This window comes from Urocitellus parryii, chromosome 4, assembly GCF_045843805.1.
Source record: "Urocitellus parryii isolate mUroPar1 chromosome 4, mUroPar1.hap1, whole genome shotgun sequence".
NCBI classification, from domain to species: Eukaryota; Metazoa; Chordata; class Mammalia; order Rodentia; family Sciuridae; genus Urocitellus; species Urocitellus parryii.
The window spans coordinates 105,435,582-105,451,349 of NC_135534.1; the positions used below are offsets into that span (position 1 = coordinate 105,435,582).

The window sequence follows — 15,768 nt, forward strand, 5'->3', positions numbered from 1 at the left end:
ACACAACTCTTAATTCCAGCTACTTAAGAAGTTGAGTGCTGGGGTTGTGGCTCAGCGGTAGAGCGCTCGCCTAGCACATGTGAGGCTCTGGATTCGATCCTCAGCACCACACAAAAATAAATAAATGAAGATATTGTGTCTGACTAAAAAAGAAGTTGAGACAAAAGATCACAAGTTTCAAGGCCAGCCTTAGCAACTTAGCAAGACCCTGTCTCAAAAATAAGATTTAAGAAAAAAGGACTGGGGATATATCTCAGAGACAGAATATTACTAAGTTCAATCCCCAATACCACTAAAGGAAAAAAAAATGATACAATGAATTTTATACTTCATGGTATTAGGTATTAAGCTTTCCCTGTATGCATGATGCTATATAAGGTAGTATGTCTTTTCTAAAGTGTCAATGAAAATTTTTATTGTGTAGTTATCTCAGAATATAAACAGAAGATATATTAGCCCTTAATGTATGTCATGAATCTTTTGTTTTTTATTTTTTGCATCTGTCACTAAAACTACAAATAGTTAGCTGGGCATGGTAGTATGCATCTGTAGACCCAACTGTTAGGGAAGTTAAGGCAAGAGGATCATTTGAGGCCAACCTAAGCAACAGTGAGACCCCATCTCCAAAAAGGAAAAAAAAAAAACTACAAATAGTGTTTTACATTGACATGAATGTATAGGGTCTCTGTCTTAGAGAAGCTAAAGTCTAGTGACAGATGCAAAAAAATAGCATTTTTTAAGCCACTGGAATCAAAAGTCATCTGAACAAGCAGTGTTGAGATAATTTGTTAACAAGAAAAGAGACAACTCCTGAATCATTCTTTTTCTCATCTCACTCTTTCTAATCCCCAGGTCAATATTTGACTCATAGTTGCAATGAATGGTTAGCTTCAGTCAAAGTCCAAGTAAGATGCTTTATTTTTGGCTTAGGATGCTAGAACTCATAAAAATAACCCCCTTTCTCTCTCTCTCTGTCCCAGTGACCAAACAGATCCTTTTAACCGCAGTCCCCTCACCATGGACCAGATCCGGCCAAACACTGAACTAAAAGAAAAAATCCAACGGTGGCTTGCAGAGAGGAAACAACAGCAAAAGGAGCAACTTGAATAAATACTGTGAACTAAGCAAACCAAAAACCAACCCCAGAGTGTAGATAAACAATTGGTTTCTTTTTTTCTAGTTCTGTTCCTTTCCTTTTTCTTTCTTTCTTTCCTCCTTTTCTTTTTTCTTTTTTTTTTTTTTTTCATCTTCTTTATTAAATTTGAGAACTGCTTTTGCTCAAATTATGATAATTAAGATTTCTGAAAATTTGTCAGTGCTCCCCTGGCTTGCAGGAAATTATACTTCTTATAATCAACCAGTGATTATAAATCACTAATTTTCAGCCTTTTTTCTCTATTCCTATTTTCCTACCTTATTAGTTCAACTGCTAAAACTTCCCTCCATTTTTACTATTTTTCTCCCCAAGTACTGCCCAGACATTTTTAGTGAGCAGTACTTTTTAAGTCTACAGTGTCACGTATTTCAATGTCAGTTGATATAACCAGAAAATCCTGCATTATCCTGCAAATTTACTAGTCCTCATGATCTGGACTTAAGCCCTTATACTTGTTATAGCTCTATGATGTTACAAAACAACGTTTCACATAAAAGCAGATACCTTGATGTTTGTGTTGACTTTTGAATAAGATGATAGATTTTTTTTTTAAAAGGAATCTTCTGCAACTTCTGTTGATAGCTCTTAATTTTGTGTTATCTTGTAACTCAAGATATTACCACAAACACACACTCTCTCATGGGGTTGTCACCACCAAAACTTCAGCCCTGCAGCCTTTTTATGAGGATTAGTGATTGGGCAAACTTGCATTTTAGACACTTAAGTCAAAAAATTATGGGGTGAAGGGATTAATAAACTGTCAGACCTTTTTTCTCTTATAAAAATCTATTGTTACAAAGACTAGACCTGAATAGAAGTTAGGCAACAAATATTGTAAACATGAAAAACATCATATAAGACACTAATATCAACAGTATATCTCACACATACATACATACCATGTACTTTTTTATATTGGTATAATATAAATTGAGTGCCACTTTCTGTTGTCTCTTCCACAGTAAGATATATGCAGTGTGTGGCCATGTTTACTCAGATACTCATTCTAGACAGGTGAAATTCTGAGACTATAAAATGTATATATTTAATGTTTGTTTGGGCTTGTGGCCTGGCCTCTAAGAGCTGCTTCTAACATAGCCTTGGGTCATCAATTAATAAAGTAGGAATTTGAGCAAAACCTTGTCCACAAGCCATTTAGTATCCACTTAGCCCCAAGTAGTTAGTAAGTGGAAGTACCCCACTTTTACAAGTTGGGCCTGAGTTCCCTACTTAATTGTGTAGCTTAACATGCCGAGTGAGGGACATTCCCCTATGGATTGTCTTTATATTAGTATTCATCTAAGCCCAGAGATACATAAGGGAAAAGTGATACAATTTAGAAATAGGGATCATTGCTTTCTTTAGAGGACATCATTGTTAACTACGGCCTCTTCCAAATATGATAGTAGTTTTATAATATTCTAGCACAAGTTGCTATAAGGAGTCCTTGATGTGTTTTTGATAATCAGCTGGAAAACTCAAATCAGATTGGGCCTACCACCCATGATAGAAAATAGATGTCTGTTGCTGCACTTATAAATGAAAAGGAAATCTGGGACACCTGCAAAATGCCAGAATGTAAGATTAATTCATTGTGTTCCCCAGGCCTTTTAAGGTGTGGGTTGATAGGACTTATAAAGTCAGTTTCATTTCATATTTATTTTATTTTTTTTCTCTGAGAGTGACCTGTGTATAAAATAAACTTCTATGTATATGTACTTGCATTATCTTCCAAATCCAATCTAATAGGATGTTTTCATTTTAAGAAGAAGGAAAAAACAGTTTTGTAGAATAAAGAGGAAAATGGGCACAAAACCTTAGAAGGCAGCTGTTTGCAGAAGCTTTCTAGCTAACAACCTCTATGCTGCCTCCAGTATCTGTTTTGTACTTTGCCTTCAGATTGTACGCCTTTTCTGGCAAGCTTTTTTTTTTTTTTTTGTAATATATAAAACTCTTTTCCTGAACCTCTTTATGAATGGCTGTGGCACCATTAATGCTGCTGAATATCTTTAAACTTATCACAAAAGCAAAGTGTGTAGCTTAAGGACACTGTTGGTAAGGAAACCAAGTGTCCTCTGTGCCTTCTTTCTTTCTGTGAAGTAACTTAGGATGTCAAAAAAATTGAGACATTAAATAAGTTATCATCTTGGTACAACATGGTGCATATATGCATTTGGATATGTAAGGAGGTGCTTTGTCCAGAACTCAGCAGCAGCTCTAAATCTTTAAGAGTAGATATGTGACATACATAGTTTTGTGTTGGCTTTGCTGGAGTATGATAGGAAAATGAAGACTCTAATCAGCTCTGGTATTGCTCATAACTTACCAAGAAGCTAATACTATGGAAAATTATTTAAATAGGTTTTATCAAGCAGGTTTTTTTTTTTAGTATAGTTTTTAATATGTGAAAGCTGAAGGAAATTAGAGGTATTTTAATGGTGCAGGTGAAGGCACCTGTTGCTGTTTGGGATCACACTCTACAAAAGCTTCATGACTTTATTTGATGCTGGTTTCTAAGCAGTCATTGTACGGGGTATAAGTCTACTGGGTGCCTTTACAAGCCAGAGGCTGATGCTGCACTGTTGTCATGCAAGGAAATAATGTACATGCTCTAACAGCAAAACAGGAAAGGAACCTAGAAACAAAATGAAGAGCAAAACATCAAAATGGTTGACTAAAGTAAAACTTGATCAACATAACTATTTTGAAACATTCCAGGAAGGTTACTTCTTGTCATACTTGCCTGGGGGTGTTTGTTCAAACTTGTATTTAATAAATGAACACCTGACTTACAACCTTTGTTGTCATTTTATTATAGTATTAAAAGCTAGTGGCAGTTTCAGAAATACCTCAAAAATCTAGAGGACTCTAACTTACACTGTTTTTCGGTAGGTATTATCAAATAATTTGTGACCTAGCTGACCTAACCCAATTCATTAGGCCTCTGGGGGGACCCTGGAGTTACCTCAGAAGATGAGTCTCAAAATAATTTTTTCCCTATTAGCCCCTGTTTGGCTCCATTTTCTTTAGCTGGCCTAAACCTCAGGTCTTTCATTTTAATTATTTTCCACCATGTTCTCCTTTATTGACCCGTTTTTGTTCTATAACCCATCCATACAAGACCTCAGCCTAGATTAATCCAGCCGTTCCTCTCAGCCCAGTATCCAAGAAAGAGACCACTGTTGGATCAAAACCAACCCAATTTTTTTTAGAGTGGTGTAACCACAAACTTGTGGTCTTGAACATTTCCTGACAAACCTGTGTGTCCTTAACTTAAACCTCTTTCCTCAAATTCTCTCACCCTACCGGTTACCAGATGACACTGCTTTCTATTTCCCTGAGAACATAAGACTTCAGAGTCTCCACTTTGAAGCTCTTCTCCCTTCACCCCAATTGGTAGGAAAGGTCCCACTGTTCCCAGGCTAATTCCTCCACCTCCTTTCCTGCCTCAGGGATCTTTTGAATTCCCCTCCTCTGTGTTCTGTTTTCTTGAGTTCCACATCCCGCTTTGATTTTCTGACTTGTATTCCCTTAAAGCCATATTTCTTCACCCAATCACTCTGGCTTCTAGCCTGTTTTTGAAAGGCTAGTTAACGTCAAAGATTTTCATATAGCTAAGTTAACCTTTTCTTTATCTCTTAACCATTTCATGAGTTTTACTTTTGCTCAGGTTTCGCCTGGATAACTTCTGTTCATCTCATCAAATATCATTTCTTTTTTATATATTTATTTTTTAGTTGTAGTTGGACACGATATCTTTATTGCATTCATTCTTTTTTTTTTTTTTTAATGCGGTGCTGAAGATCAAACCCAGCGCCTCATGCATGCTAGGTAAGCACTCTACCGCTGAGCTACAACTCCAGCCCTTTCTTCCAGTCATACTCAACTACGTAGTTTCAACCACCCCTCAAGGATCTCTAAGATCCACACCATGCCTATCTAATACTGATGTTCCCCCGCTCGGCGTTTACACTGCTACCTCTTCGTTTCAAACGCTGCACTCCCTAGGTATTTATCGATCTCATTCCAGGTGAAGGTAATTGCTGAGGGCCATTGCCAAGTAGGAATGACGCATCGAAATTTCCTTGCCAGCGTACCCCCATGTTAAATGGAAATTTGCTGTGACATTGCATGTGTCTTTGAGAAAGGTGACCCTGCTCAAGGACCAGGGTGGATCCAGGTTTAAGGTGTATCCTGCAGGTTTTAGGAAGTATCCCGGTTTAGGATAATTTGGGTTTAAGGCGTTCCAGGTTTAAGACAATCTGGGTTTTAGGGAAGTTCCAGGTTGAAGGTTATTCCTGCTGGGAATGGGGCGTTCCTGCTGCCTGAGTTCCCGTTGAGTTCTCGTGGAATTCAGAAAGCATTTGGGACGTGAATTGTGCGGGCAGAACTTGAATTTCCCCAGAACGTGTTTGTGTAGAGGCCGGTGTGAGTTCGGGAATAAAGAATTGCTGTTTGAATCTACAAGGTGTGTGGTGCTCGTGATTCAGTGCCCAGCCAAGACTGCGGGAGGTAATACCTAACACACCCACGCTTTCCTTAAATTTCAGAAAAGCCGGGCATATGGCCGCGGTGGCTGACACCTGTAATCCCAGCGGCTTGGGAGGCTGAGGCAGGAGGATCTCAAGTTCAAAGCCAGCCTCAGCAATAGCGAGGCACCAAGCAATTCAATGAGACCCTATCTCTAAATAAAATACAAAATAGGGCTGGGGATGTGGCTCGGTGGTCGAGTGCCCCTGAGTTCAATCCCAGGCACCAAAAAAAAAAAAAAAAAAAAAATGCCTGGCACAAAGGAGCCCTCAATCAAAGGGATTTTGTCCCTCCTATCTGCACTGCTCCTTGTGACTAGTTAAGAACTAAGGAAATTGGATTCCAATCTAGATACAAGACATTGACATTAGAAAACATCAATTAAAGAGGGGCCGAGTCCATGGGCTGGGGTTGTGGCTCAGTGGTAGAGTGCTCGCCTAGCATGCACTCGGTTCAATCCTTAGCACCACATAAAAAAATAATAGTAATAAAGATATTGTGTCCACCTAAAATGTTAAGAAGCGGGGGGCTGAGTCTAGTGATTTGGTTTGTAGTGTGCTCGGCACCCAACTTTTTGCACTTTTTGTTTGGCCTTGGACTCTCTGCCTCTAAAACAGTGTAGATATAGGAGCATTTTAACGATGCCTTCCAGCCTTGACAACCTCAGAGAAGCTCCCAGAGCACCCCAAGCAAAACTGTGAAGGTCAGCGCCAAAAAAAAAAAAAAAAAAAAAAAAGCACGGACGCATGCGCACTTCCTCACCTCGCCGGCCTTCCGGGCCTCCGCGAGTGGCTGCCCCGAGAAATGCCTCTTTCTCTGAGGAATCCCATTATTTCCTATTTATCCTCTAGTGTCGTCTTTTCAAATCCACTTCCTGTCCGCGGCTGAAAAAAATAAATTGACTGACTAGATTCCTCAAAGGCGCTAGGACACCTAAGTATCTTGAACCGGCGCGGAAAAGGGCGGCCTGACATTGGAAGTGGCACAGGGTCCTGCAGCGAGTCCTTCCGGGGGGTGACTTTCAGCCGGCCTTTGGGGCATCAGACCTTCTGCCCTAGAACCATGGCCCAGTTCGTGCGTAACCTCGCGGAGAAAGCCCCGGCGCTGGTGAACGGTGAGCGCGGTGTGAAGCTGCCGAGGCGGGTACACGGGCTACGGGGAGGCCCAGAGGTCCCGAGGGGAAGAAGGGGGCTGTGGTGACCTGAGGGAGCTGCAGGAACCGGGGCGGGACGGCCTGGCGGTGCAGGGAGCGGGTGGGAGGATTGTGACCCTCTGACCCTCATCTCGTTTGCTCTGCATCTTGGGTTCTTTTTACCACCTAGAAGGAGCTGAATTCTAACCACGACAGTGAAGAGGGGTAGGGGGAAGGAAGCCTTGAGTACCTCCCGGCCGGCGCCATTACGCCCCTTTAGATCCCCCAGAACAGGGAGGCAGAGGGGATGGCTCTGTTAGAGATAGGAAGGGGAAGGGCAGAAACTTGAGAAAGTACATAAATTTGACCTCATCGGGTAGTCTTGTTCTCATTGGAGAGTATTGAAAAGTCAGTAGAGCTGCTGGGGATGTGGCTCAAGCGGTACCATGCTCGCCTGGCATGCGTGCGGCCCGGGTTCGATCCTCAGCACCACATACCAACAAAAATGTTGTGTCCGCCGAGAACTAAAAAAAATAAATATTAAAAATTATCTCTCTCTCCTCTCTCACTCTCTCTTTAAAAAAAAAAAAAAGTCAGTAGAAATGTTGAAGCAGGGATGAGCTTTGAACGGTGCCTTTGCCTTCTTCCCTGCTTTAACCCAAGGGAAATTGTAGGCGAAATTGGACTTTATGGATGAGTGTCCCCGTCCCAATAAGCATTGAAAGGTTTTCGTATAAATAATATAATCTTTGTTATTATAGCTTAACATTCATGGAATTTTTTCAGTTCGAAGAACCTCACTGTAGCCCGCTATATACCAGAACAATCCCGAATATTCACAGCCCTGAGTAATAGTCTGTTCTGTGGGTAAACCCTCAGTTGTTTTCTGTAAGTTCTTCGTTTTATTCCTAGAGTGAGATGAGCTAAATTGACGTTTCTTCATTAGTTGTGGTATATTGTAGTAAGTGGTTTGAAGATCAGATTGCTAAATAGTTTTTATTCAAATTTAATCAAAATTGAATTGTGGCCAGAAAGCAGAATTCTGAAAAATACGTGCAAATGTTTTTAAGCCTATTATGCTGTCTGATTTTCTTATTCATTCTCTCTTCACTTCATCACCAAACAATGAGTCAATGAAAATCTTGCAGTGCCCGATAGTATATACTTGATTCTCTCTTCCTACAGTTTGGAACCCCACAGTCTATTGGTGAGACACGTTATACATTTTCCCATTTTATTTGAAGATTTTATGTTACTGAGATCCTTGAATTATCTGTTTAAAAAGCTCTGCACTTTTGTGTAAATTAAAAGAAAAATTCTTCAATCTTTGGACTTTGTGGATAATATAAGGCAAAACTTTTAATAATTTCAAATGGATTTTTTTCCTAGTGGCTTTCACATATTGGGAAATGAACTAGTTTCTGTGATAAAATTCAAAAGGAAAAGTATTAACAAAATAAATTTTTGTTATGAAATATATAATCCCTACTGGGCATGGTGTGCACACCTGTAATCCCAGCAACTTGGAGGCTGAGGCTGGAGAATCACAAGTTTGAGGCCAGCTTTGGCAACTTACAAAAACCCTATATAACTCAGTGATAGAGTGCCCTGGGTTCAATCCCCAGTATCACAAAAGAAAAAGGAGTGTGTGTGTGTGTTGTGTAAATCCTTTTCCTCTGTTTTTGTGAACAATTGAAAGATAACTTCTTATTCTTCCAAAAGTACTCAGAAAGGAAGAATTCACTAGGCTCTGAATGTTGAAATGGAAATGTATCTTGCTTTATAGAATAGCCCTGTGTGTTAAACGTAATTCCAGGATCTAATTTAGGATATCACATTTAGTTGTTATGCCTTCCTAGTCTCCTCTGATTTGTGACATTTCCAATTTTCCTCATCTTTCAAAAGACTTTGACTGTCTTGAGATGTCTGTCTATGTATCCTGAAGAATATCCCTCAATCTGGATTTATCTGCTGTTTCTCTCATGATTAGTCTGGAACTATGGATTTTGAAAAAGAATACCACAGAGATGAGATACCCTCAATCTATAGAAAGGTATATTTATATCACTTGTAATAGCTTTTATTCCTTGGTTTAGGTAGCATTTCATATATTCCTCCCCTATAGAGTTATTATTTTCCCTTTCTATATCTTTGGGGTTTCCTGTGGTGGTAGTGGGTTTTTGTTTGTTTTTCAGTACTGGGAATTGAGCCCAGGGTTGTCTCCCCAGAGCTTCATCCCCAACCCTTTTTACTTTTTAATTTGAAGCAGGTCTCACTAAGTAGTCCAGGCTGGCTTTGAACTTGTGATCCATGTCCTGCTTCAGCCTCCTGAGTATCTGGAATTATAGGCATGTGCTACCCCATGCCTGGCACTAACTCCTACCTGATGTTTAGAAGCAAGTAACTATGTCTGACCCCTGGGGCAGGAGGGTTTGCAGCCAGAAACCAGGGTGATTGGATGGTCCATTTCCTGTAGGGGGGAATATCTGCAAATATTAAATGGAATTCTTCTGTAAGAAAGATTTGTCTCTTCTTCGTTTATTTACTCAATCACTTACTGTATTGGTTCAATTACATTTATTTCACACTTTGCCTATCCAATATTCTTTATTTTTTGCTCAAATTGGCCATTGAGAACTGTTTTAAGTTGGCATTTCTGTTCCTTTGATGGTGCCCCCTTATTTTCTGAAGTTTCCAGTCTTTCCTCATCTTTCATGATCTTGACCCTCAGGATTTATCTGGTGTTTCAGACTCATCTTGGTTTTTTTTCTTGCTCAGCCTTAGTATTGGCCATTTCTCCAAGGAGCACTAGCTTTTTGTTTTGTTTTGTTTTGTTTTTGATAATGGAATTTAGAAACTAAGATGTGGTGTTGAGTTCCCTGCTACTAGACTATTAGCTTCTAGGGGATGTCAGTAGACAGAGATACGGATACAAATCCATATGGGGCATGCATACCAACCCATGTATTAAGGTGAACATGAGTTCACGTGTATGTTTGCAACTATAATCCAGTAGCACGAGTTTTGGTTTTGTTTGTTTTGTGCTAGGGCTTGAACCCAGGACTTTACACATGCTGAGCACATGATGCTCTACCTCTATATGCCACGAGCCCCAAATAACCTCTCAACTTTTTTTTTTTTTAACAGAGAAGATTTATTTATTTTTTTAAGAGAGAGAGAGAATCTTTAATATTTATTTTTAGTTTTCAGCAGACACAACATCTTTGTTTGTATGTGGTGCTGAGGATCGAACCCGGGCCGCAAGCATACCAGGCGAGCGCGCTACTGCTTGAGCCACATCCCCAGCCCCATAACCTCTCAACTTTATTGTGTTTTTTACTTTTTGTTTTCTTATATGAGATAGGGGTCTCACTTTGTTGCCTACCCTTGCTCTGAACTCTTGGGTTCAAGCAGCCCTCCTATCTCAGCCTCCAGAGTAGCTGGGACTACAGGCACACATTACTGCCCCTAGCTATTCTTATTTCTTTTTTTGCTTATCTCTGAATTCCCTTTCTTCACTGAGAAATCTGGTTTATACTATCCATCATTCATTTACTTATGTTTTGTTCATCCCTTGTATATTAACTTGTGCTCCTAAGAAACATTTACCAACTCAAGTAGTATTTTATGTACAGTGTACTCCTCTTTTTGAAGAGAGGGGTTTGCAGTGCTGGGATCAAACCCAGGGAATCATACTAACCAAAGGACTCTACCACTGAGCTACATCCCCAGCCCCCAGTTAGTTAGGTTTGTTTGGGGTTTTTTGTTGTTGTTGTCGTTTTTAAAGGACAAATATCTGTGTTGAAGGTAAGTTTAAAGATGGTTTGTTGACTATTTCATAAGACATGTACTTTTTAATTGTCCCATTTGGTAGGTATTGGCAGTTCTCTTTAGAACAGTCTCTTAGTGTTTTATGTCTACCTAGTGTTACTACCTGGCCCCAAGCACAGGATAAGTAAGATGGTGGTTCTTATTTTTTTTTTTCCTCTCTTTGGTACCAAGTATTGAACCCAAGGGTGCTTAAGCATTGTCTACATCTCCAGCCTTTTTGAGACAGGGTCTCATTGAGTTGCAGAAGCTGGCTTTGAACTTGTGATCCTCCTGCCTCAGCCTCCAAAACCGTTAGCATTACAGGTGTGTACCACTGCATCCAGCAGGGAGATAGTGATTCTAAGAATAGTAAAATATCCTGGGCCAGGGTTGTGGCTTAGTGGTAGAGTGCTTGCCTAACATGCACTGGGGGTTTGAACCCTGGCACTACATAAAAAAATAAAATAAAGGTGTTGTGTCCATCTACAGTTAAGGGGGAAAAAATAGTAAAATACTCAAATACAGGCATTTAATAGAAAAAACTCCAACAACCGTGGGTAACCCATCTTTAAATAATAGACATTTGGGGGCTGGGGTTGATAGAGCATTTGCCTAGCATGTTCGAGGCCCTGGGTTCAATCCTCAGCACCACATTTAAAAAAATAAATAAAATTAAGGTATTGTGTCCAACTACAACTAAAAAAATAAATTAAAAAATAATAATGATAGATATTTTATGAACGTTCATGGATTTGTGTTTTTGTTTTTCATTGGGGCTCAAACCCAGGGCTTCATGCAAGTACTCTTTGAGCTATACCTCCAACTTCTTGCTATTTTTATGTTCCTCTTATGATTTTATTATTTTATTTATTCATACTGAGAACCCAGGTGCGTTTTACAGTTGAACTATATCCCAGGCCCTTTTTATTTTAGACAGGGTTTGGCTAAGTTGCTAAAATCTCACTAAGTTTCTATGGCTGTCCTTGAACTTGTGATCCTTCTACTTCACCTCTCAAGTTGCTGGAATTATAGGCATGCACCACCCACATCTGGCTTGATTTTTTTTTTTTTTTCCTCCACCTTGCTGAAGTCACTAGTCTCACATTTTCCCAGTTTATTAAGGGTCTATTTTCTTGCCAGGCATGGTTGTGCACTCCTATAATCCCAATGACTCAGGAGACTGAGGCAGGAAGACCACCAGTTCAAAGCCAGCCTCATCAATTTATCAAGGCCCTAAGCAACTTAAATCCTGTCTCATAATAAAAAATAAAAAGGGCTGGGGATATGGCTCAGTGGTAAAGTGCCCTTGGGTTCAATCCCTGGTATCAAATTAAAAAAAAAAAAATCTCTCTTCTTGAAATATTAATGCCTTGAAGAATTTGAGCTTAATAATAGAGTCTGGTTTGGGCTGCTCTTAACAATACATGTAGGTTTTACTTTTATTATTTGTGGTGTTTTTGAAAGGGAACAGCTGTGCCTTTGTTAGAGAAAGATTTAATCCAGCACATGTTGATGAGGATACCAAAAATGGATACTAATTGGTATAATTCTGTCTAGATTTGTAACCAATATTATGATAAATTTTAATCTTGTTCTTAAGGGTGCCATTCTGTGTAGGTCCTTCCTCCCCCCGTTCCCCTTCTGGACCTCTTCCCTTGATTTTCTGATCTCTCTACCAATAAAATATGAATAAATTTCTGCTGTTTTCTTCTGTTTGAATATAAATGCTGATACCTTTACAGTTAATTAGATTTGCCATTCATAAGTGAAGTAGCATACTAGCTGGCCACTAGTGAAATCCCAGCATAATTGAATGTGCTTATAGTTTCCTGCCTGATTGAACTTCCCTGTGACACAGGTGTTCTGCATCTTTAAAAGCCTCTTGTTACCAGGGAGCAGCTTTGACTTTTCACACCGGGTGCACATTTGGTACAAGCAGTGAATGAATGTGATGCATGAATAAATATTTGTGTCCAACCCACACATCTGCTTCTTTCGGTCTCTAGTGAGTTCATCCTGGTTTTTTTGTTTTGTTTTGTTTTGTTTTCCAGCTGCTGTGACTTACTCCAAGCCTCGATTGGCCACATTTTGGCATTATGCCAAGGTTGAGCTCGTTCCTCCAACCCCTGCTGAGATCCCTACAGCTATTCAGAGCCTGAAAAAAATAGTCAATAGTGCTCAAACTGGTAGCTTCAAACAGCTTACAGTTAAGGTAACTATGGGCTAAGTGAAAACGTATGTACATAACAGCAAATGTCTTCCCTTGGGATTTTTCTGATTGTTTTGATTAATATGTGTGTTTTCAATGAGACTGAATCCAACATAATGAGAGATAATCTCTTTTTTTTTTGACTGCCAAGGAAGATATTTACTTTTCTAATTTTGTCATCTACATAGAAATAATTTGGCTATTTTATTTCTTGGTTTTCCTAATAGTCTTATACTATAACAGAAAAGTAAGCGTTTTTTTAAAACTGGAAAACATCTTCCTTTCCAATTTTGGTACCTATACTAAAATGATTGCTTACTTCCTGATTTATACTTTTTTATTCATCTTTAGTCCTGGAATTGTCCCCAATTCGGCCAAAATATCTTTTAAACTATATTAGTCAGCAAGCTAACCAAATCTGGGTTATCATATTAACATGAATATTAAATATCATAAAAATTAGAACTTAAATTTTATGTTTACTTAAATTTGCCGTTCATAAGTCAAATGAGCACAGGGTATAAAAAGCCTAAATAATAGTTATTGACTTTAGAACCTACATCCTGGAAGATATGGTTATTTATCAGAAGATTCTAATAACCTCTGGTCTAATTTTGTAGGGGAAAATTCACTTCTAGAAGTATTAAAAGGAAAAGGCTCAATTTTGTCATATAAAGGTATTTTTTTCAACCAGTTTCAAGGTCCATATTTGTACTTGTATGAAACATTGCTTTCTGGAACCATATGTGTGTGTGTGTGTGTATATATATATATATTTTTTTTTTTAGGGCAATAAAATGTTGATTTGTGAAACTGAGTACTGAATATTTCGAGTTAAACCAAATAATATGTGAATAAAAAGGAAATACAAATGGGAAAACAGTCCTTCATCTTTAAGCAGATTATCTTCAGCCAGGCAGAAATGTCTTCAGAGATTTGGCCTTCCTTTAGCCATCCTTTCATATCAATGCCCTATCTAAATGTGTCAGCTATTTCCAGGATGTGGGTGGTTTTAGGGCCCATAAAGTGTCTCATAAACTAATAATGAAAGGGTTAAGTCAGTTCAGGTCTTTAAAGAATGCTTTGAAAGAATTTATAAGCTCTGGACTACTTAACTTACAGAATTTGAAATTTCAGGGGTCCTCAGCAGTTAAGCAAAGTTAACATTATTAACTCTTAGCTTTGACTAAATTGCCCTCTAATTTGAATAGTGTCCTTATATTCTATGTCACTTAGTCCTAGAAAATAATAGTCTTAAATATATAAAGAAAAGAAGGTACCTTAAAATTGGTACTACTTTTTGGGCTGAGGCTGTAGCTCAGTGGCAGAATGCTTGCCTAGCACATGTGAGGCACTGGGTTCATTCCTTAGCACCACATAAACAAATAAACAAAGGCATGCTGTCCATCTACAACTGCAAAAAAAAATTTTTGTACTACCTTTTTTTTTTTTCCAGGAAGCTGTGCTGAATGGTTTGGTGGCTACTGAAGTGTGGATGTGGTTTTATATCGGAGAGATCATAGGCAAGCGTGGCATCGTTGGCTATAATGTTTGAAGACCAATCTTTAACATCTGATTATATTTGATTTATTATTTGAGTTTTCTTGGACCATATATGATCAGATTGCTATCTGAATAAAGATGTATCAGAATAAGATGTATCAGATATCAGTGTTTTTTCTGTCAAATACTGTATAAAAGGTCATAGGTTTTTGTTGTTGTTTTGGGGGTTGTTTTTGTTTTGGATTTGGGTTTTGGGGTTTTTTGTCAAGGGAGTGGTACTGGTCATTGAACCCAGGAGGCACCCTACCAATGAGCTATATTCCCAATCCTTTTTATTTTTTGAACCAGGATTTTGCTAAATTTCTGAAGCTGACCTCAAACTTGTAATCCTCCTATCTCAACCTCCTGAGTCACTAGGATTACAGGTCTGAACCACTGATACCCAGGACAATTTTTCTTGATATTAAGTTTGATTTAAAGTTGGGCACAGTGGCACACACCTCTAATCCCAGCAGTCTGGGAGGCTGAGGCAGGAGGATCACAAGTTTGAGACCAGCCTCAGTAACTTAGCAAGGCCCTAAGCAACTTAGTGAGACCCTGTCTCAAAATTAAGAAGAATTGGGGATGTAGCTCAGTGGTAAAGCCCCACTGGGCTATATCCCCAATACCAACAGAAAAAAAAAATTATATTTAAGCTTTCCAGAAAACTTGAGGGGAAAAGTCTTGAGAAAACTAGAACTTGCTATAGCAAAAGATATAGTAATACCATGTGCCAGAGTGATGTAGTTAAATCATATTGGTAAAAGCTGGACTTTAAACCTTAAAGTCCTTGGTTGGCTCATTGGCATGTTTCTAACCTTTAGTTCCAGCAACTTCAGAGCCTGAGGCAGGAGGGTCAGTTGAGCTCAAGAGTTTGAAGCCAACCTGGATAACATGATGAGACCCTGTCTTAAAAGAAGACACGTTAACAAAGAGAAAAATTGGATTGTTTGTCTTTGCTGTAATCATTGACCCATTTGACAACAGTTGTGTCTATAAATGTTGGGATACTTGTCTACTAAAGTATTTACTTTCCCAAAAAGAATAACAGTGGTGGTGATTTTGAATATGAATGTTTGTAACATCTTTAACAGAAGTTCAGAGTAAATAAGAACCGTGACCTATATTTTTAAGTATAATTTTCACTTGTATTGTTAATCTTTCTGATTGTATGATTTTTAGAACTTGTTTTAAAAGATCCCACAGATAATTAAACAAGTTTATAACAGCATCATCTATGGGGTCTAAATAGTATATTGTGTCTTGAAATAAATAGAAGTAATTGGTGTCAGTCTGTCTTGAGCCATTTTATTAAGAATATAGGAGATATATATAGTAGATAACTGACCATAGCCTTTGCCTGGGAACCTTAAAGTCCTTGGTTGGCTC

At 38.7% G+C, this 15,768-nt stretch overlaps 2 protein-coding genes across 2 annotated transcripts in view; both read left to right on the top strand.

The window, feature by feature from the left end:
• Positions 1-3,951, top strand: part of Ube4a (ubiquitination factor E4A) — a 33,902-nt gene extending 29,951 nt beyond the window's left edge. Inside the window, exon 20 of the mRNA XM_026396315.2 lies at positions 981-3,951. Within this exon, the coding sequence (XP_026252100.1) occupies positions 981-1,110 (130 nt within the window). The 3' untranslated portion in view covers positions 1,111-3,951. The remainder of the gene's footprint in view (positions 1-980) is intronic.
• Positions 3,952-6,627: 2,676 nt separating this feature from the next.
• Positions 6,628-14,494, top strand: Atp5mg (ATP synthase membrane subunit g). The gene is made up of 3 exons (XM_026396372.2): positions 6,628-6,800; positions 12,680-12,840; positions 14,294-14,494. The coding sequence occupies exons 1-3, from the start codon at positions 6,749-6,751 to the stop codon at positions 14,390-14,392; spliced, it is 312 nt and encodes a 103-aa protein (XP_026252157.1). The 5' UTR covers positions 6,628-6,748; the 3' UTR covers positions 14,393-14,494.
• The last annotated feature ends 1,274 nt before the right edge of the window (positions 14,495-15,768 follow it).